This window comes from Camelus dromedarius, chromosome 11 (genome assembly GCF_036321535.1).
Source record: "Camelus dromedarius isolate mCamDro1 chromosome 11, mCamDro1.pat, whole genome shotgun sequence".
Lineage (NCBI taxonomy): Eukaryota > Metazoa > Chordata > Mammalia > Artiodactyla > Camelidae > Camelus > Camelus dromedarius.
Genome location: NC_087446.1, coordinates 47,643,680 through 47,666,304, shown reverse-complemented (window position 1 = coordinate 47,666,304; position 22,625 = coordinate 47,643,680). Strand labels below are relative to the sequence as shown.

At 38.7% G+C, this 22,625-nt stretch overlaps 1 protein-coding gene across 2 annotated transcripts in view; it reads right to left on the bottom strand.

Annotated features, from left to right (window-relative positions):
- The window catches only part of PDZRN4 (PDZ domain containing ring finger 4), a 322,510-nt gene that overhangs the window by 120,433 nt on the left and 179,452 nt on the right, over nucleotides 1-22,625 (bottom strand). The window contains exon 1 of one of the 2 annotated variants that reach the window (XM_064491774.1): nucleotides 5,146-6,158. The exons of the other annotated variant lie outside the window; for it this stretch is intronic. Coding sequence (XP_064347844.1) covers nucleotides 5,146-5,214 — 69 coding nt within the window. The 5' untranslated portion in view covers nucleotides 5,215-6,158. Of the gene's footprint in view, nucleotides 1-5,145; nucleotides 6,159-22,625 lie in introns of those variants that run through there. 2 annotated transcript variants of the gene reach the window in all.

Genomic DNA, 22,625 nt, shown 5'->3' with positions numbered 1-22,625 from the left:
TCCGTGCCTATCGAAGTCTGTCAGCATCTCGGTTGATTCAGCATTTCACTTTATCACATTCTATGAAAATTCTCTGCTTGTGTGTCTCTCGTCTACTACCACAGTGTGTGCTTCTCAAAAGCAAGAAATGTCACATCTGTCTCAGCATTCCCCATGGCAAAGATGAGGACTTGGCACAGATCAGGCAATCGAAGCTTACTGAAGTGGTTTATTGAACTGAACAGCATGTCTAGAGTTTAAGACAGCTGCTAAGTGGTTGACAAAAGCAAGACATTACTGTGATGTGTCCTTGTTTGTTTCTCTGATTATATGGCATAGATACCTCATTCAAGCCAATTGCAATAAATGGAGAATTTATCATGGAAATATACTGGAACTGGGAAATGAGGCCACGCTGAAGACGTGTTATTTGTTCTTTGTGCTTTTCTCTCTCCTGACCCATGTGCTTTATTTCTCAGGTGTCTCTGATGCCTTTAGTATCTTTGATCCTCATAGACCTGGTGAACTACAGACCCTCAAGCTCCCCAGTCTACTTAAAGCTTTCTCTCTTTCTCCCTCAGCATTCCTTTGCTTTCTAATCCCCTTAGTGATGGCCTCTTTTCCAGTATAAATTTCTGAGACTCCACTCTCAACTTCATGTACTGAATGACTGCTCCTGGTTTAATCAGCTATTAGGTATGGGGCAGAGAGGAAGACAGAGTGGTCCTTCACCAGATGCTATGGATGGGGCAGAGGCTGTGGTCCTGCAAGATGCCATGGTGGGCCTCAGAAGGTGGCTGTTGGCAGAGTGGGGGTTAAAGGACAGTCAACTACCTAACCTGCCTTCAAGGAGCTCACAATCCAGTCACATACAAATGTCTACAACACCAGACAAATGGACACAAGAAAGAAACTAAAACGTGCAAGCAAAATGCTTTGAGAGTTCCAAGGTGGGAAGACATTAGTTTTTTAAAAAAAAAACCAGTAACTGCTAAAAGCTCTCTGCCCAAGGAGACATAAAGGGGCAAGGTTTGTGTTTCTAGTGATGGAAGAAAATACACAGTGATAGGAGTGGGTACAGAGGGCATTCCACTGAGGCTGAAGGAAGGGAAAGAACTAAGTTACAAGAGTCTGAGTTGGGAAGTCAATTTAAAGAGAAAAGCAAGAAGACTGGTCTGAAGAGATAATAAATTTCACTGAGAGAAGATCAGTGAGATAGGAAAGCCAGAAAGGCACCTAGAACCAACTCAGGAGGCCCTTGAATATATTGGAATAAGAAGTTTTCCTTCATTGTAGGTAACTGGGAGCCACTGAATACTTTCTAGAAGTATGATTTTAGCAACAGCAAGCAGAGCAGACTGGCACACTGACAAATACTAAGTGGATAAGTTATTACATGATATCAGAGAGAATTAATAAAAGGATTTATGATTGTGAGAAGGTAGGAATTGATGCTGCGACTGCGCAGAAATAAAGTAACCCCCCAAAAAAAAATTAAAAGAAAAATAAAGTAACCAGAAGGTCACTGTGTAGAGGAAGAAGACAGAAGGGCTTATTTTAATTCCGGGTTTTTGTGTTTTATTGATCGCAAGAAAGATGGTGAGACCTTCACTAGCACTAATTAATGTGGGGAAGGGATAACATTTGGGTAAAGAAGTTAAGACATTGTAAGCTGGGTTGACATCGTATGGGACAAAATAAATTTCTGAGCGATACGGGGCAGTTACCTAGCGAAGAGAGATTATATCGGATTCAAGAAACTCACTGTAGAATGAAGGAGACTTGAACATATTTACAAATTATGGGATGCTATCCTGTAACTCCTTGTTGGGATTTTGTGAGGATTAAATAAGGCAATCCTTAGGGAAGCGGTGCTTAGTACAGTGCCTGGAATAAAGTAAGGGCTCGCTGTTAGCTGCTGTCAACATTGTGATCAGTGCTCCTACTGACGCAGGTTGTTTCAGTTTGTGATACTAATCCCTGGGTACAGGTTGTGGGGAGACCTTCCAGTTGTGCCAAACCAGGAAATATTTGCCCACATTTTGAACACATTAGCCTACACCAGTGAAGACCCCCCTCATTGCTAATTTCCCTTATTTAATCAATCAAAAAATTGTATTTGATTCATGTATGACAAAAACCAAGCTAAGAAGTCAACAGATTTAGCTATTACCATACAATCACCCTCAGAAATTAATCTTTTTTAGGTTAGAAATGTGTAACAAACTACTGTGGCTCTCCTGGTCCAGCTGGCTATTTAATCAGATTAATACAAAACAAGCAATTTAGCTCGTGTCAATATAAGGGCATTGTTCAAATTACCCATTTATTAATTCTTAAGAGGTTAATAAATAACATACTTTGAATAAAATAAATCACTGCAGACAAGAGTTGTGTCCCTGGAACATACAAAAGTTAATAGATGCAGAAAATGGCCTGGAATGAGCGTTCCTGGAGCTACACAAACCCTAGGTTCTTGTATCTGTGTTCATCCCAGAGCTGGATTGGCCCCACTCCAGTTGAAAATAATTTTCCTGAGGCCACATTTCCCCTCTTCTGCCAACTCAAAGTCTTAGCTCCTCTGCAGGAACAAAACATAGCAACAAAATTTAAACTTGACCTCATTTCACACCTACGCATATTATTCTGATTGTTTCACTAGACTCCTCAGTGAGCACATATGCTTTTGTTTACTGCAGTTGTAAACCTGAAACTGTATTCTATGTGACCCATATTATCAGACAGTGAAATCTAGAAACACAGGAAGAAAAAGTTCAATAACATGATGGTTCTGTTGTAGAAAAATAATCATTTTGCTCTTGGCTACTTATTTAGTATTCACGACTAATCTGAAATTTTCACATCCTCTGATGAACTTTAATTTGCCTTAGCTTTTAAGAAATAATAACAAAAGAAACAAAGGGGTAAGTGAAAATTCTGAAAATTCTAAGTCTATAAATAAATGCATATGATTTGGACCATTGGTGTTAATGTTTGTGCGAGCTAATTTGTTTTACTACACCAGCTAGAAATACACAGCCTTCCAATCACAAGTCACTTTTGTAAATAGTACCCTCAGTTCTGGGGGCAGCTATGTGCCCTCATGAACACCTGGTTAAGAACATGCTCACATTCACGTGTGCTCTGAGATGCCTCTCCTTCAAATAAAAATAGAAACTAGTTTGCAGCACCACATGGGGCCCCAGTGTATTATATGAGCCTATCACTGGTTTCCTTTGATATCTTATCTATTCCATTAACTCAATAAAATAGAGCGCAAAGCTGGGGACAAACTGTAGGAGGGCTCCCCTTGGAAAACACACGCAAGACCTTTAAGCTGGGGTTTTAACTTATCTAATAAAAGCCAGTTAAATGGAAGCTAATCCTTCATTTTTCAGCCCCTTTATTAAAGATCATAAGTACTGCAACTCAGGAGTAGAGAAAATAAAATAAATATATGAAGGAGTACAGGTGGAGGCAATAAAGAGTATGGCTTATCTATTTTTTCAAGATTTAGGAAGCACTTAAAGGCAAAACTCAGACAGGCATTTTAAAATTCGACAACAAAGGCTCCTGCTCCTTGACAAACACAGTGGTCCTTTCTGGATGCAGCAATTGGCTTGATTTCTTAGCAGACTATAAACAGCTTCACAGAGGCATAATCAGGGTGGATGCCACCTACCACTTCCTTCATACTATACTTTTATGTCAATTTAGTGATTCAGAGAAAAAAATAGGTTGATTAATCCGCTCCCCTGCTCCTCTACCACCCGAAGAAAAACAATAGTAGAACTCAAACTCCAACAAACCAAACTAAAGGGAAGTGTTCCACCTAGAGACTGTTTTCAGGCGTCCGAGTGGATGAGAGCTTATCTAGGAATGAAGATGATTTCAGCCTCGCCTTGCAAGTTTGGAGCGAAAAACGAAGCCAAAGGTATTGCCCCTGGTGTAATTAACAATGTTAATATTCTTTTTTCCTCTCTATGGTGATAAAGGAGTCATTTTTATATTTAATTAATGCAGAGGATCATTTTGGAAACTGGCTAATGAGCCTCGGATCACATTACCATGAAAATGTGCATTAACATTGCAACTGAGGAGGCTGTTTCATGAGTAGCAAATCCACTTTGTAATTAGCCCACTGTGAAATGAATCATGTTAGGGGGAAACCTGAGGGAACCAGTAGGCAGTGGGCACTTGGCTACTGCTGTGCCCACAGATCACCAACATCCCAAACATTGTCTTTCATTAGTAGCATCATCTAAAAACAAAAATAGCAGAGTGTAGCAGCTGGGACAAACTGGAAGAAGGGAGAAATAAACTTTATTTGGCCAAACAAGAAATTTGGACTTGAGCATACATCCCCAGGGAATCCTGCCAAGAAAATGGTGAACTAATAGAATTCCATGAAAATTCTGAAAGCTAGGAATATTGATTTTATTCTGAAAGCCCTCAGATATACACTAAAGGGACATCTGAATTTACACCCTGTTTCCTTTTTATTACAAGACAAATATCATAATAAGCTATTGAAATTAATTTCCAATTCTAAACATACAAAAAAAGATTAGAAAAAGGATTCAAGAACAAGTAATATGAAAATCCCTTTATCTCTCTTTTTTAAAGCCGAGACATTGCATATATTTTTTCTCATAAAATACAAATATACCAGGTCTTCCTCTTAAACCAAAGCACAAATTCCTAATTAATCAAATAATTCCTCTGGCTAACACGATTTGGCAAGAAACTTTTCCTGTCTATTCAAAATAACTGAGCCCACAGACCTATTAAATCCCAATATTTATGCAGACAATGATACATTTGATTTTCAAAGGTCAACACGATTCCAAAATGAAAGAGGGGTCTCAAAATATTACAGACACGGATCTCAGTGTTCCTCCTTTTACTTGACTGACATCTTGGCAGAAGATACAAAAAATGCTAAAAAGAATCCCACAGGAAGTCATCTGAAGGGGGAGTGGCAAGGAAGCTGAAAACTGCCACCCCAAACCAAAATAAAAAGCCCCCAGCCAGCAACTCTGCCCTTAATTCTGAAATCTACAGAAAGAAAAAATAAAAAATAAAGCTAGTCACAGTTCGTTTCCCATCTCTCAGACATACACAAAGCCTGGCTGTTTAGTTGCTGGTATCAGACCCTGCACTTACCTGGGAAACTTCATACAGCAGTTTGTAGTGTTCCTCTCTTTTCTGAAAAGTGCACAAATTGCAGCCCATTCTAAGAAGCAGAGAGAGAGCGCAAATCTTCTAATTCCCCCAGAACTGAAAGGCAAGTGAACTGAAAGGGAATCACCCTCCAGACTTGACTACTGTTTTTCATCAGTCACTTCAGTCCAGAAACACAGACAAACCGCTGTTAGCTGGAAGCACAAGCCAGGGTGTGTGTAACAGCATGCTCTTCTTCGCTTCCCTAAGTATCTTGCACTCCCGGATACACACACAGAGTTTCCAGTCAGTTCATGGCAACACTCCCCCTGTCTCTGCATCAGTGCACATGACTACACAGATTCCAGCTCATGAATATTAATAGTGCCTCATTGATTATTTATGACAGAACATGTTAGCAGGGAGGGGTGTCATAGCTGCTGCTGATGACAGATGAATATTCACTAATTAAGAAGCAAATGTACTGTGGTTAAACAAAATTCACTTGTGTCAATACCATCTCTGTTTATTAAGGATAGAGGGGTTGAGCATAGGGCATTTCACAAAAGAACACACACTTAATTTCTCCACTGATGTCAGCTTTTTACTATGGGAATAAGAAATTCAGAAACAGCAATACTGTACTTAGTTCACATCTCTGTGTTTTGCCACAATTAGAAGAGATATTTTCAGCATTATTAAGTGTAGGGGAAGAGGAATAGAAGCAATTATTTAAATGTATAAAATAAATACAGAGGCAAAGGAAAATTTGGGGAGTGACGTGGGAAAGGAACAGAAGATGGGGGGTGTCATTCAGAGTTTTAATTCTGAGCCAACAAAAATAACTGAATAGTCCATATGTAAAGACCATTACTTACTAGAGAGGAAATAAGGCATATTTTCTCGGTCTAAAAAAAGAACATTTAAACAAGTATCAGTAGATGATATTTGTACAGATAATAAATATTTTAATTAGATAATAGGGGCATTATCTATTGAATATAAATTTGCAGCCTCTCTATTTAAAGATGCAGATCTCTATTTAAAAATTAGATAAATGCAATGCCTTTTCTGAGAAAAATTCCAAATGCATATAGTACTTATGCTAATTTTATTAAAGTCATATATAATATTTCAGAAAGCTGACACTGGCAATATTTAAATTCCAACATAATGCACAATGACTCCATTTGTGTTTCTATATTTAGAGTTCATAATACACAAAGGTGAACACAGACTTAAAAACTAAGCTTAGATGTTTAGATAATAGAAGTAATGCATTTAATTTCACACTCTCATGATATATATATTGTATTGCAAGCTGGTATTTTTTTTTTCTTTTTTTGTCCCTTAAAGATGCACTACAAACAGCTCAAGCAGATAATAAAAGAGCATTCCTTTTGTTCCCATCCTGACGTATCCACCATCTCTGCTAATTAAGAAGTATGTCCTTGTACCAGCACATCTTTAAACTGGACAGGATAGCAGGTGGGTTCCAAAGCAAAAATAATTACTTGGAAACTGATGACTCTGGGTAGGAATTACACTGAATCTTGAAGATTTTTAATTGCCCAACACTTAACAGATAGCTCCTTTTGGGGGTCCAATTTCCTAAAAAGTGCTTTGTCAAATGTTTAGAATCGATAACAGGAAATGATTCTAATGAGTACTAATTGTTAACAAATTGGCTTTGCAACTAGCAACACCTCCACACCAGCAAGCAGCCAGGAGATGAGCGATCATCTGCTGCTTATCAGTCATTTCCCTTGGGATGTAATAATCCGATTTTCTGGGCCTAATTTCACCTAACAGCCTGGATGAAAGCCAAGCTAAGAGAACTGCATGAAGGAGGCATCATAACTGAGGACCCACATGTGAACAAAGTTTACCGGGACTTCCTGCAAATTAGAAAACACTTGTAGTAAATATTCATTATTTTGACTCCTTTATGGAAAGGCTGTTTTCAAGGAGGTGGTTGAGGGAGGCTTTCTGAAAGTCAGTGGTGGCCACAAACAGATGCAATCTCCTTAGGTGCAGCTGTAAAATCTATATGCGTGATGCTTTTTAAAATTTTAATTTTCTTTGAGTCTCTACACAATTTCCCATGAAGCTTTCTTATGCCAAAGTTCACATCCTCAAAGCAAGCATTGACTGTTCTTGGAAAGATGCTCTATTGCTGAGCTGTGATAGAATTAATGACTCTCAGATGTTTAAATTCTGTACTTTAAAACATCAGATCATGGAATTAGAATGCAGTAAGGCAAGGATGGTTCACTCATCTATCAATGAAAGTGTTTGCTTCTTCCACTGATACAACTTCTTTATGGGACAGGTTTTGAAAGCTAAGTAGGAAACAATTATTGAAGCTATTGTTGCTTCTTGGAGCTTTCTTATATTTTGTAGTTGTCTTTTAAAGAAAAATTAAACAATCACAGCCTTAAAGGTATTTTCTTGGTCATAAAAAAGCACAGAATGAACAATGAAGTAAGAAATTTCAAATTAAAGTTGTTGTTTCAGCAATTTTTCTTGGCTGTTTTCTTTATTCATTACTAGTCCCCTTATATTTTTGTTGTTGTTGTTTATTTGTTTCTATCTCAGGAAGCAAGGGCAGCTTCCCCAATCATTTATTAAATACTGCCCTTGGCCCATATGCCTTGGAAATATTCTATCTTTTGCTCCTAATGGGCTCATCTCAAAGAATTGAAAGGTAATTTGAAAAAAAAAGGGGACTTAAAATTTCAAATTTCTCTAAATTCCACTAGAGTATGAGGGTTAGGTCTTCCAATGACTAAACTATAAAATCTTAGACTATAAAGTTTAAAATAGATAGGAACAAATGAGTTAATCTGAACAATATCTCTTCAACAGTGCAAATGGGTTAGGTGTTATCTGTCTTGGACAGTAATAATAAGGGGATAATATGGATTAAAAATAAGCAAAGAATAGATGACTATCTTTCCAAATATCCTTAGAAACAAATTCACCAAAGTGTAAAAACATATGTTGGGTGTGTACTTCAAGATACACTTGTTTATTTTAATTGCCTTTAAGTTGCATTGGTTTACTCCCCTCAAATGCAGAGGCATTAAAAATAGGAGACATGTTCATTGAAGTTTGGACAGGTATATAAGAGGGCTAGGGGAGAAGTAAATGAAAGGAAGGAATCGAGGATTTATTTTGCTTTTCCTATATAAACTGAATAACTAAAGAGTAGATGAGAAGGTGTTTCTCTTTACAGAATTATGTTAGCTAATAAACAAAGAAGAATGATAGAGCATGCCCATGCCAGTAGCCCTTCATTAATTGATGGAGCCAGTACTGAGAATTAATGGCTGCCTACATCACACACACACACACACACACACACACACACACACACACACACACACACATGAGATATCTAGACATTGTGTATCAACCAATAGAAGAAAATGACATCTTTCCAAAAGTGAATCTTTCCCAAAGTGAGCAAATTACATGGAATGCAGAGGACAGAGGAGCATATTAAATTACCCCATGGAGATGCAGGCAGCCAAATGTAGACTGTGGGCGGCCCAAATAGATAGATACACCCTCCAGTTTCTGAGAAAGAAGGAGAGAGAGAGGGAGGAAGAGAGGAAAGAGGGGAAGGGAGATAGAGGAAAATGTGATGGCCAGGAAGTCTACAGATTAAAAGAGACTTTAATGACTTTTTCCAAACAGACATTACTGAGATCTATTTTTAGGTATGCAAATCGTCTGGGTGATAAAATTATAAATAAAAGAAAATGATTACCAAAAAAGTTAAGATGGTGGCTGCTCTTTAGGGGCAGAAAGGGGGCTGTGATTAGGAGGGGACACGAGAAAGTTTCAGAACGGCTAACAAAGTTCTAACTCCTAATCTGGGTAGCTGGTCATGTCATAATTTATGTAATTATTTGTTTTATTTGTTTTCTAGATTTTTGCTATATTAACAAGAAGAGATTTAACAACTAACCAACAAAGAGGCTACACCTATATCCCAGCCCTGGGGGTCAATACAGACACAGTTGCTGTCCCTCCTAAGAGAGATGGAAAGTCCAGATGTGACCATTTCGATCACCAATCCCCTTGAGTCTGGGACAGCTGCTGTAAGTTGTACATGATCGTCTTCTCTGTTGCCTTTGCAATGACTCTGATGTTTTTCCTATGCTAGTGATGAAGTTCAGGAGGTAACTCCACTTTAAGACCCTCTCTCTATCCCTGCCACAGTCATATGTGGACCTTCTAACTAAGCCAATACCGATTTTGACACCTCGTTTACAAATTTCCATCCCAGGGTCAATCCTGCATTCATTTTAGGGATATACCAGGGCACTTTTGAGTAGACATTGAGCTGCCTAAGATGTTCTAAAGTTTAATATCTTATACTCAGTCACAGAGACAAAGAACCTGAGGCTCAGAGAGACTGGGACTTGCTCAAGGTCAAGGCTAAGTAAAGAGATCTGAACTCAGTTCTCCAATTACAGATTCTGAGATTGAATTGCATAGCTAATTTGCTGAGCTATCTCCCTTGGAGAGGAAGCTAGTGATACATCAGTATGCCCTTACCTGATCCCAGTGACGGAGGAAACAGAGGCTATAGCCCTTCAAAGTCCTGAAATGGAGACAGTGAAAGGGCTGGAGTGGGAGAGAAAGAGGGAGGGAAGGAGGGGGGCGGAGAGAGAGAGAGACCTGCAATAGGGAAAACCAAATCTGCCTCCACATTAGACCTGCTTCTTTGGCTCTAACCCTGGGCGCTGTGTCCTGGGCTTAGTCGTGCTGGTTCTGCACCTTCTGTAAAAGAATGTTGCCTAGAGCCTGAAATACACAGGAGGGCCCATCCTCAAGGCGCTGCCCTTTAAGAATATGAACAGTTTTCCAGACACAACACTGTAAATCGACTACAACTCAATAAAAAAAATGTTAAAAAAAAAAAAAAGAAAAAGAAAAAAAATGCAAACTATAGTGACAGAAAGCAGATGGGCCTGCGGAGGAGGGGCTTGAGAGTATTTTTGTGGGTGATGGAAATCTTCAACATTTTGACTATAATTCAAATAAAAAATGTTAAAAAAAGTTTTCCATTTATATAAAGATAAAAAGTTGCAGAACAGAAAATAACATTTGTTTTGTTGGAAGCTTACAGGAATATCATGACCTGACCCATGTGGACAGATGCAAGAACAAAGGATTCCATTACCAAGAAATCTGCAGCAACCCACCACGCCCCCTCCCCTTTTTAGTATAAAAGGAGCCTGAATTCTAACTTGGGGAAGATGGTTCTCCAGGACATTAGTCTGCTATCTTCCATGTCTGCTGTCTTTCCAAATAAAGTCATTATTCCTTGTCCCAACAGCTCGTCCTCCAATTTTTGACTTGCCATGTGGCAAGCAGAACGAGTCTGGACTTGGTAATACCCCTCTACAACCAGTCACTGGGAGTGGTCCCTAGGCGCACAGTAGAAAGGACGACTCCTCTCGGTTTGCCTGGGACTTTGCCGGCTTTTAGCTCAAAGTACCATATCCCAGAAGGCCTGTGGTCCTCGACAAACCAGTCACTGAAGTGCACACTTCTTTATTCAGGCTCCAGCAAAGCTGAACTTCCTACTTTTGCTCCAGATTTTACCATGTCCTGCTTAATCCTCAGAAACACCACACATCAATCTATTGTGGTCCAGTATAAATGTTCTCTGCTCCTCGGCCTCTTGAGGTTAAAGTAGGGATCTCTTCAGCTTCTGAATTCTTAGTGCATGTTATCCATATCCATCTCCAGACACACAACACTTCTACTTTACATCATTTTTATATACATGCCTTACTTCTTTCAGTGGGTCATAAGATGTGTGAGGGCAGCAGTAACATAAGTCCTGGGCAATCTTGGGCGAGATGGTCAATGGACCTTTGACTTCAAACTTCTAGCCTGGTGTCTTTCACACTGCAGGTCTTAAGCAGAGGCACAGTGAGTGAGTGAGTGGCTGTGGCTGGGGAGATGGAGGTAGACCTGATTCCAGCAAAGTAACACACATTTGTGTTTGTGTTTCTATACCCAGTTGCCGGTGACATTTTTTTCCCTGTTAGGGCTGGTTCAAGAATATTAAGTCAAAGCTCTCAAGAATCATAAGCATAAGATGGATTTAATCTGGTTCAATTCTATAAACATAAATTCGAGAGTCCATGAGATGAAAATTCCTGTGACAGATCCACAAAGTGTGATCACATGTGTTTTATCAGTCATTCACATGTACTTACAGGTATACACTAGGTACAAAATTAAATTTACATTCTGTCTCACATAGCAGTCGCATAGTTATTTATTTATTTCACAATAAATATAATAAAGTTCTATGTCTGATGGTATACGAATGCCAGGTGTTTGGAATCATATAGCATCTCATTTGATCTTTACAATGTCTCTGGAGTAAACATGTCAGATATTATTCCTTATTTATTAATTAAGAAATAATTAGATGTCAAAATTCCCAGTATTAGGAGAGCTAGAGCCTTTGCCTTTTGGCTCTAATCCAGTGGGTTTTTTCACAACACTGTGTAATATCAACTAATACCATGAATTTACAAAAATATTTCTGCTGACAGTGCAGGCGTGTCATCCATTTGCTCGGTTATACTTCAAAGGATCAATGTGTAACCAGGCACCCTTTCCACATTGTATTCACTAGGTGACCATCTTCTTTTTGCATCTGTAATCATTGCTTGCAGAACTCAGAGTGCTTTACCAACTTATGAACCCCTAAAAATTGTCAAGTTGTTAGTCTAGACGCCAATGGAAAGAAAGGGAGTGAGATTGCAAGACAGAGGACGAGGGATTCTGTTTGAGCCTTGTCACATGATAACACATGTCAAGTATACCTGGCACATGGGATGTACTGATAGCTATTGGCTACTAGTAATTACACAGGAAGCGTAGTCATGGTAATGGTCTCTGTTTTCAATTTCCAGGTTATCTGTCTGTTTCTGACTTATCTGTCATAATAAGTCTCCATCACATTATTTCAAATTTAGTTCATGGAGACATTATAGTCACACTTCTGTCCATCTTGTTCGCTATTGTACACTTAAATGTCGCCTATTCAACAACTTCTGGAAGGCTATTTGTTTCCCAGCCTTTTGTATAACAGAAATAGTGGCTCAGGAAGTACCCATTTTGTAAATTTTTAAAGAAGTGTTTTTCTGCATAAAGAATGCAATGAAATACATTCGGAGTAGTAACCCCCATGTTATATTGATTTCTTTCCATGCCTGATGTAAGTGTACAAGAAACCAATGATCATATCTGAAGTAAGATTCATACAGTTGTAAAATAGGTAGTTCTTTGAGGAATTTTAATGACTAATAATCTAGCCCAGTATAATATTGGCTTTCTTGATTCGATCCTCTGTAGGTCAGTTGGCTATGTACATTCCAGGGTGCCATGTTTTGGTAATATCAATCTGTTCAGCAATGTCATAAGTAGCATGTAGGTTCTCCTCAGAACACCACCATTACCATTTTTAATTCTACAAAAGTGGTTGAATAAATGCTCAGTGAATACTTTCATTCAGCCAATATTGATTGAACTCCATCACGAGTAGAGAATGGTGATTGTTCTTAAACTTCTTTGAAAATAAGAGCTAATGCTTATTTAGTGTTTTTTGAATACCAATCATTGTTCTGATGCTGTATGTTATTAATTTCATTTAACCCTTACATCAACCCTCTTTGGTGAGGACTATTAATAGCTCCTGTTGACATGGGTAGCAAATGGGTGACATTAATAGTAAGTGGAGGAGCTAGGATTCAAACCCAAGCAGTGTGGGTCCACTCCTTAATCAGCATTTTATAGTGCCTGTCACTTGGAGATTGTCATCATTATGACAAATTCCTAGATGGTTAGAAGAAGGCATTCTGGTGATGCTTGCAGCACACAGAGATGTAAGAATTTCCCCAAGGAGCAGAAGTATAGTCTAAAATTAACTCCCAAGTTCCAAGTTGTATCCTCAAGCATGGCTGCATGAAATAGATTGAATAAATCTGAGCAATTTCATAACCTTACTCTACTCCACTGGTGATGGGGGATCGCTGTGCTGAAAACGTACCAATAACCATAGAATAGTTTTCCTTCTTAATATTATTATAGTAGGAAATATATGCATTGATAGTAGGGCCATCATTTCTCTATATTAAGGAATAATCATCAACAATTGCTTAAGACAAGTAAATTTGGAGGTTTTGAGAAAAGTGAGGGTATATAGATTTGTTGATGATTTCCAAATTGGAATCTCTAGGTTTAATTTCTCTATTAAGCTTCAGAACCATTTACTCATTGACTAGTGCATTAACATCTGAGCTGTCCATAGCACATTAAACTCAACTTATCAAAACATAAGTCATAATCCTCTTCTTCCAAAACAGCTGCTTTCTCTGCGCTCCACATCAAAGAATGGCCTGACCATCCCCAGGTGCTTGAGTCTGAGGTCTGAGGATCAGCCTTCACTCGTCCCTCTCCCTACACCTAATGACCAACCACTGTCAACTCAAACTGCTCAGTCACTCTCCCTTCTTTTCCAGACCACTCTCCAAGGCTCGGGCTACTGTTCTTTCTCAGCTGGGTCCTTCATTCACTCATGAGCATTTGGAGTTTACAATCATATAAGGAATCATCTGATGGGTTTCTGCTTCCCTCTGCCTACAAACACACATTTATAAGCCCTTCTTAGCCTCAGTTCCCTTGCCCCTAAATGACCTACCTCTCTGTCTCACACCATACACACACACTCACACTCAAATCCACGTGTATGCATGCATGCACGTGTACACACGTACATGAAAGAAAATAGAAGAAAATATAAAACAGAATTTCCCTGCACTAGGTGCGAAAAGTACAGTTCTGCTAATACCACTCTTTCTATCTTTTTGGTGTATCTCTCTCTTCTCTTTTTGACTGGAACAGAGTCTAGACTCAACTTTTCCATCTGGCCCCATGATAGACGATCATTTCTCTCTCATTCTTGGATTCTGTTCACCTCTTCAGTCATTATAATGATATTCAAGATATACAAAGGTCCTGGATCTCACGGAGCAAATTTTATAGTGAGTGGAAACAACAAATAGATAAACAGATAATCATTATATAAAATATCTAGGCAAATAAAGAGATGAACACAGGGTGATGTCATAGAGAGTAAGCGGGTCATCCTTCTTGGAAACTCTATGAGTTTGGAATATCTCTTCTATATCCTATCTGCTTATATACATGCATATGCATAATCAAGTAAATATAAACCAAGAAAAATAAGACAGGTAAGGGGATAGCAAGCAAAGAGTTAAACATTTTCAATAGGGTTTTCAGAGTCTGAAGTTTGGACCCTAAGTAGTCCTGGCGTGTTCAGACCTACCCCATACTATTGCCACTTCTTCCTATAATGAAAAATTGACCCTAATACGGCTGTTTAATACATTATCATTATAAATCAAGATGTTATATCATATCAGTTTCTGTTACACTAATAATATAGAATGCCTGATTATATGCAAATGCTGGCTCAGAACACCTATCATCAGAATAAGTACCTGAGTTCTTTTAGGACTTTGAAGTCATCTAGAAATGTCTTTCAATCTCATTCTGAAAAACTTTCTGTAAGAATTTGAACAAGTTTATACACCTTCAGATGTCTCAGTGTCCCCACTCTAACAAGGGCTATTCATACCACATACCACAAAGAGATTGTGTGAACACATGTTTTACCTGGAGTCTGCTCCATGTAGTTGCTCAATAAACATTAGCTAATATTATTATAGCTTATAATATTGTCGTGAAGTGTCTAAATTCTGTTACTGTGAAGAGACCCAAAAAAGCAGGCAGCTACATTATTTTGTGTACATTTTTGCATGTAACTGGATGAATACTTTGAAACATCAATTATCTTTGGTGAAGAGTTGGATTCCTCTAAGATAAAAAACGATTATCATCAAAAAGTCTACAATTAACAAATGTTGGCAAGGATGCAGAGAAAAGGGAACATTTGTACACTGTTGGTGGGGATGTAAATTGGTGCAGCTGCTGTGGAAAACAGTACGGAGGTTTCTCAAAAAACTAAAAATAGAACTGCCATATGACCCAGCAGTTCCACTCCTGGGTATATATCCACAAAAGCCAAAAACACTAATTGGAAAAGATACATGCACCCCTATGTTCATGGCAACTTTATTTACAATTGTCAAGAATGGAAACAACTTAAGACGAGTGGATAAAGAAGATGTGATGCACATATGTACAATGGAATATTACTCAACCATAGCACAGAGATAAATTTTGCTATTTTCAGCAACACGGCTGGACTCGGAAGGCATTATGCTAAGTGAAATAAGTCAGAGAAAGATAAATACTGCATGATATTGCTTATATGTGGAATCTAAAAAAAATACAACAAATGAGTGAATATAACATAAAAGAAGCAGACTTACAGATATAGAGAACAAAAATATCAGGGGGGTGGGGTGGGAGATATAAACTCTTGGATGCAAGGCAGGCTCAAGGATGTATTGTACAACACGAGGAATATAGCCAACATTTTGTAATAACCATAAATGGAAAGCAACCTTTAAAAATTGTATAAAAATTAAAAAAAGATTTTTAATGGTTGCTGTCATAGTAACTGGCAGCTAGGAAGGAGCAGAAAACAGCTATCTGGTTATGGGAGGTAGGAAGTGGTCTGAAGCCTGGACCCTCTGAGTTCCACAAGTATGTGCTGAGTGCCTCCTGTTTGCCTCTAGAACGTGGTACTTAACCAGGGGGATGCTTCTGACAAATCTGTGAGGCTTTCTCAAGTTACACATGCACACGTTCTATTCCCATGGCTTCCGAGTCAGCAAACCTGGGATGAAGCCTAGAAATATGCATTTTCAAACGATCCACAGAAAACTCAGATGTGTACATCCTTTTCTCTCCTTAAAATCTGGATATAAGGTGTCAAACCAGACACTCTCTTGAATGCCTCCATCACTATAATTCCTGTTATGGTTACTCGCATGATTATGAAGATCACCGGGTCTTTGTTACTAATTTTAAAAGGTAACTAACATTTACAAAGCACCTACTATAGCAACTGTGCTTTAAGTCTCACCAGAATTTTATAAGAGAGACATGGTTTTTGTTTGTTTTTTTTTTTTAACATAAAAACCTCAGGCTCAGAATATGATGTGATTTGATCAAAGTCACACAGCTGGTAAGTTCTGAAGCTAAGATTTAAATCCAGATAGGCTTAACTCTAAGACTCTGCCTTTTCCAATAAGATGTATGACTTTCCTCAGGAAGTAAGGCAGTAGAACCCACTTCGTGTAGCGTGGTGTCTTTGATGAATGTGCTAGGAATGAAGAGCTGTGGGAGGACTGGACTTGAATCAGAGTCATTGTCTCCTTTTGCAGCCCACCAGACATGTCCTAATGAGGGGCTATACTGATGAGCGAATTCTTCCCAGACCTGTGGCAAGGCTGGGTTTTAGCTTCTGGGATCAAGTATGTCATTAAACATGAAGGACACATCTTCTCTTAATGGAAGAGTGGGTGGCCTACGTTTCAGGTGTTGGCACCAGGTAAAGGGGATTCAGTGACTGTTTATTGGATTCCATGCCAATCAGAGGATTTCCCATCATGCACTAGAATTGATTAAGTAAAAGTCTAAATCCATCTACTCTTCTGAAAGATAGGATTCTTCTTTGATTTTTCAGTATAACTAGACACAAAGTTCAACCTGTCTGGAGTGGGAAACGACCACATGTAACCACCCCAGGCCTACCTACAAGCAAAACCCACCAACGTAGAGGAGTCACATGGGGACATAGCCTAGATCCTGGACTCACTGCTTGGAGGAAGTCATTCGGGTGAGCTTCCAGACCTGCATCCAAGTCTGCATGAAGGAGAGATGCATCTTCACTTCATTAAACCACTAGGGATTTGAAAACTGTTACCCTAGCATAGTCTAGCAGGACTAAGACTCAACTAAGACAACACTTCTGAGTTCATGTATTTAAATAAACATTTAGCATGGAAAAGCTCAACTCATCATGATTCAATAACAGGTCATGATGGCTTCTAGGGACCTCAAACAATTTTGTGTAAAAAATATAGCAACGTTACCTGGCATAATTGAATGAGTATTCAGAGATATCAGCATAAAAACTGTCAAGTTTCCCTATAAACTATCCAGATTTTCATCCGATCATTTGTTTAACCATAAAGATAAACTACATTTTTGGGGGAGGAATGGGGAATAAATCCAACATGAGGAGAGTGTTATATAAGTAGATTAAATATATGCATGATGTGATCATATAGCACTAATGATCCCTTGGAGGAAAACCTTGCCCATTTTAGACACACTGTGGAGAGGGGCTTTGCATCTTAATTGGGTTAAGGTAGCAACTCTGTAGCAAACAAACATAGCATAGGTAATTTAAGCTCATTCTTAATCAAGTGATGAATTATTTTTAAACAAGGGATTTGAAGGAAACCAGGCACAGGATGGAATGGTTTTAGTGTGAAAAAGGAATTCCAGAGCACGAGGAACTTCTCAACATAGAAACAGTAATAGAATAAATAACATGGGCTTCGTATCCAAAAAAGCTATGGGTTTAAGGCTCACCCTTACAACGTGAGCTACAGTCCCACACGTAACCTTCTGAATCTCAGTTTCCATTTGGGAAGCTGAGTTAATAGTTCCTGCCTCCTGGCACTGTTGATAGTATTACAGGAAATAATTGTTCCTCATATAAGACCATCTTTGCCTATCCTAACTCCTAAGTCATATTGCTTTTTGAATGATTTGGACAGGTTACAATTTACTCACTTGTTCAAAATCTTAACAGCTAGAGATGTTAAGTTAGTATCAACTTTGTAACTACTGGGGATGGGGAGGGTCTAATGACAAAGCAAAGTGAACACTTATGATTTGGGGAGAGACTTGGGGTTATGGAACTAATATTAGTAGCTGGACAACGTTTTCATGGTAGTACGTCTCTTAGGAATACAATGTTCTATGCAAAAGATCAGAGGTATAGGATTATGTAAATTCTGTAAGATGTTGGGCAATTTTTCCTAGTAGAATGAAGCTTAAATATTTATGTAACTTAAGTTACTGCCAAGGAGCGCAAAAAGCAATAACAAAAACCAAAAAACAGAGTTGAGCCTATGTTGCTAATGTTTAATGAACAAAGAGGAGTTGTTAAACAAATGAAATCAGGAATAGTTTAGGAAAACCTAAAAAGCATATATAAAAGGAAGCTGCTGGAGGATAGAAGCTTAGCTCATCATGTCTTGAATGAATATCATATTGACAAAAGAGATTTCCACTGTGCGTGTACTATGTACACACAGACGGAGAATGAAATGTATGTGTCTATTTTGTGTGTATATGTATGTTCATACAATGCTGAACACTAGTAATGATTTCTAATGGGGTTTATTACTGGAAATTTATTACAATAATGACAGCCAGAAAAAGTTCTTTGAAGTGCCAGAAAACCTGCTAGGTATCTGTGATACACAGCTCCTTTGACTGAGATTATATTTCATAATTTCTGTCCTGTAATGGCAGATACACAATACTCTCTTCTAAAATTAATTAGTAAAATGAACATAAGTTATATCTGTGCTGAGTCTTCTTCTTCTTTTGCTTTCATGATAAACCTGTTTAACTATTTCCATAGGTGTAGCAGAGAAAAAGGCATACAAATCAGTAAGAATAAAATTACGAATGGAAGCAAAACTGATAACTCTGTCAGGCTCAAGAAATACCAAGGTAATGAGCCAAGAGATTCTAATTAAAAACCATCAGTTAAATTCATTTATTCATCCAACAAGTATTTATTGATACACATGGATCCTCTGCTAACCTTAAATAATTAAATAAATAAATCATTAAAACAGAATTCTCAGTAAAGACACTGCATACTAATCACTGTGGGATGTTAGCTAGTTGAGAGATCTAGCTTATATATCATTTACTTATAAATATATGATGCACGGATATGTATTTTGGTGTTGCTAATTTTCAACCATTTCTCAGAAAAACACCAGAAGGTAGGATATATTTAGCCAAGAGAGAGGGAGGAGGTGAAGAAAATTTGTCAGCACAAGGAACAGTGAAAAGATGAATACTTAAGAAAGCCTGGGGACATTGTGGAATGACCTGTGGTTTAGTCTGGGGGGTAAAGCGTGGGATCCCCCCGGCAGAGATGAACCTGACTGTCAGGTGAAGCATGTCCAGGGTATGTATTTGTTCTTTCTGTAGTGGGTAATGAAGAGCCACCCAAGGTTTCTGTGTAAAGGCGTGCCACCAGGTAGGTCACTATTTAAATTTCTCAAGAGTCTGGAACCAGAAGAAGCAAATAAGAATCCAATAATAATGTGAATGATAATTTTAAAAAATTTTACAATCGTGTGTGAATGGTCATGAAAAGAAGGGGTATGCCGAGCACAGGAGAGAAATGTTACAGGGAGAGGAGCAAGCTATTTTGCCAAGTGATTGGCAAGACCTAAGAAAAAATTAGCAATGAGTACATTTGTAAGACTGGGTGTCTGAGTTAAAGACTGGGTCAGTAGCAGAGGTCAGGAGGTCAGGAAGAAAAGTCACTATGGAAACAGATTGGAGTTGGGGATGATGACACTGAGGGATTTCCTAGAATAAGGTGTCCTCCGTGGGGTTAAAATTTTGATTAGAGAGGGCAAAGATAATGATATGGATGTGAAGGTCACCAATATGTATTTGAAACTGAGGGAGTGAGTTGGGTATTCAAAGAAAAAGATGTAGAAAAAAGGACTAGAACTGAACCTCTCTCTGCATACCTCTAAGAAATCAGAAGATGATGGACATAGAAGAGAGACAAGAGTCAAAGGAATTGAGAATTCACAGAAATACAGTTTCAGAACTGAGGGGCTCACCAGCAGGGTCAAGTCTGGCTGAGAATTCCAGGGAGGGACGCAGTGGCAGGGAGTGGTGGATGGATTGATTGGAACGCATTGGTCCTTTGTGAGAGAGCTGCTTACAATAGGGCAGAGTGGTCCGCACAGTTGAACAAGGAACGGGGCAAGTGAGGCAGGGTTGACAGTGGATGAAGACGGTTCTTTCAAGGACTTTTAACAGAAAGAAGAGAAAGCTAAGATGATATTGTAGGAGATGGTAGGATCAAGAAAGGGTTTGTTTGCTTGTTTTAAAATAGGAATGACTCAAAGGGAGAGACTGAAGATGCTGAAAAGGGATGGATCACAGAAGTAGAGGAATTAAGTAAATAAGATGAGAGGCATGGTAAAAGCAATACATAGGATTGGAGAAAATCTTTTTTTTTTTTTTTCTTCAGGAAGAAGACAAAGATGAGTGAAGACGGAGGATTGAGAAGTGTGAGAAGAGAAAGTTGAATGAACTCACAGCGGATGTCCTTGCATTCAGTGATGTAGGAAAGTAAGGTTACAGTTTTCTTGAGCTTAATTTAAAAAAATACTATAAAAAAATCAGGAGGTACTCAACAAATACCAGTAATTTCAAGTACTCCAATGCTGAAGAAAACTAAGTTTCCACAGGGGCCTGAAAATTGCCTCTTAGAAGTGACAACTCGCTTTGCTATCGTCATCATAAAACTTACATTGAGCCAAACAACAGAGCTTCCAAGCCATGCTCTAAAATCATGATGGGTGTAGGGCGACACCAAATATTGCCAAGAAGGAGTCCTCCTGTGCTGGACACATCTGACAGCTGGCTAGGTAGTTTGACTTAAAATTACAATTTGAACAGATCTCAACTCATACGTTGACCGTCATTAACCGCAAGCCGTAAAAGTGCTATTAATTCTATAGTAGTCAGCAAAATGCTTTGTAATGATCTCACATTAACGCACCCCACTCCTGTCAACTCCCACGGCAGCAAAGGTTTACTCGGTAATACTAGTGGAGTTTTCAGAAGCTTAAAAATCCCTGCCAATGCACCTGCTTTCCAGAAGATCATTAGGTAAAAATCCCAAGGCAATACAATCAGCCTGGCTTCAGTTATCTCACCGTCTGCTAGAGAAGAAAATTAATGTTATTCCATGAGTCTCTCTCCCAAGATTGGCTAGCGTATGGTTCCTGGGCCAGCTGTCTGCGGGGTGCTTAGGTCTGTTCTAAGCTGACCTGGCTCATCGTCTGTGTGGATCCCAAGTCCCAACGTAGCACACTAACGCACCGACGGCAGCCCGCACCAGCTGTTCCACTATTGTACAGGTACTAATGGGATTACAACACACGGAACCACCAGCTTGGTAGTGAGAGCACCGTGTCGTCCAACCACAGCTTATGGCAACTCTCACAGAAGCCATCATACTTTAAAAAAAAAAAAAAAAAGCATAAAACCAAAACCTGAGATATAAAACCAGCATTCGAGACAAGAAGACCAGGAGAAAAGAAAAGCTCATATTAAGGACTTATTGCTAAAGCCCATTGAACAAAGGATTTCTCTTTTATTCTCGTTTCCTATGGAAAACAGTACAAATTAGCATAGAAAATCCTGCTTTATCTCTGAATGGAGTTACAGAGCCTTAATCTGAAATCTGCTTTTCTTCTGGCTACAAGAAGCCAGGCAGGGCATCCCATCAAACTGCAAGGGGAGATTTGTCACGTCTGACTGGTTCTCAGACTGGGGGGTTGTCAGCCGGGTGCTGAGTGGAGACAGCAGTCACCCTGCCACTGACACCTACACCCCACACTGGTCACCCGGACTATTCTCCTCCAGCCAAACCCGTTTCCTTTAGCTGCTGCTGTAGCCACTCAGGGAAGCAGCAATAGATCAATGCTTCCTTCATATATCACCACTGTCCTCCAAGGAGGACGGCAGTGAAATTGCTTTGTTTTACATAACAGCCAACTCTGAAATTTCATGGTAGAAAAGTAGCCACAGGCAAGATGTAGTGAATCTCAGAATCTTCGGTTTAACCATTTCAAATAGGACAAAGTCCTGGCTGTTTATAGAGATGCAGCTTACTTTGGGATTTGCATGAAACATGATCATATAATTTTTAAAAAGTCAGGTTTTTTTTTTTTTTTAACGAGGAAGAAAATTCCTTTAGGGCAATTTTCAAGTTGGTATCTAGATGTAGTAACTGCAGTTTCGTTCTTGTTTTGAAGCAAGCTAGAATGCTTTTGTTAGTGTTTGCGAGTGTATATCATAGTATCTTTCCTCCAGCTACTCTTTCCAGACAATATACCAGCAGAAATGATACCAATGATTCATTTAGGGTGACATTCTGCTTTCAATTAATGCTCCACAGAATGAAAGCCACGTTTCCAAGTTTTTCAATTTAGATTTGAAAGCATGTTTCTATTAAAAAAAACAAAAACTTAATACATGCAAACTTCAGTGTACTTTTGTTGTTTGTCAATGTCAGTTATAAATTCAAATAAATGATAATCTGCTGCAGAAGGATGCTCCTGGAAGCAGAGAAAAAAAATAAGCCCATTAGAATGGCA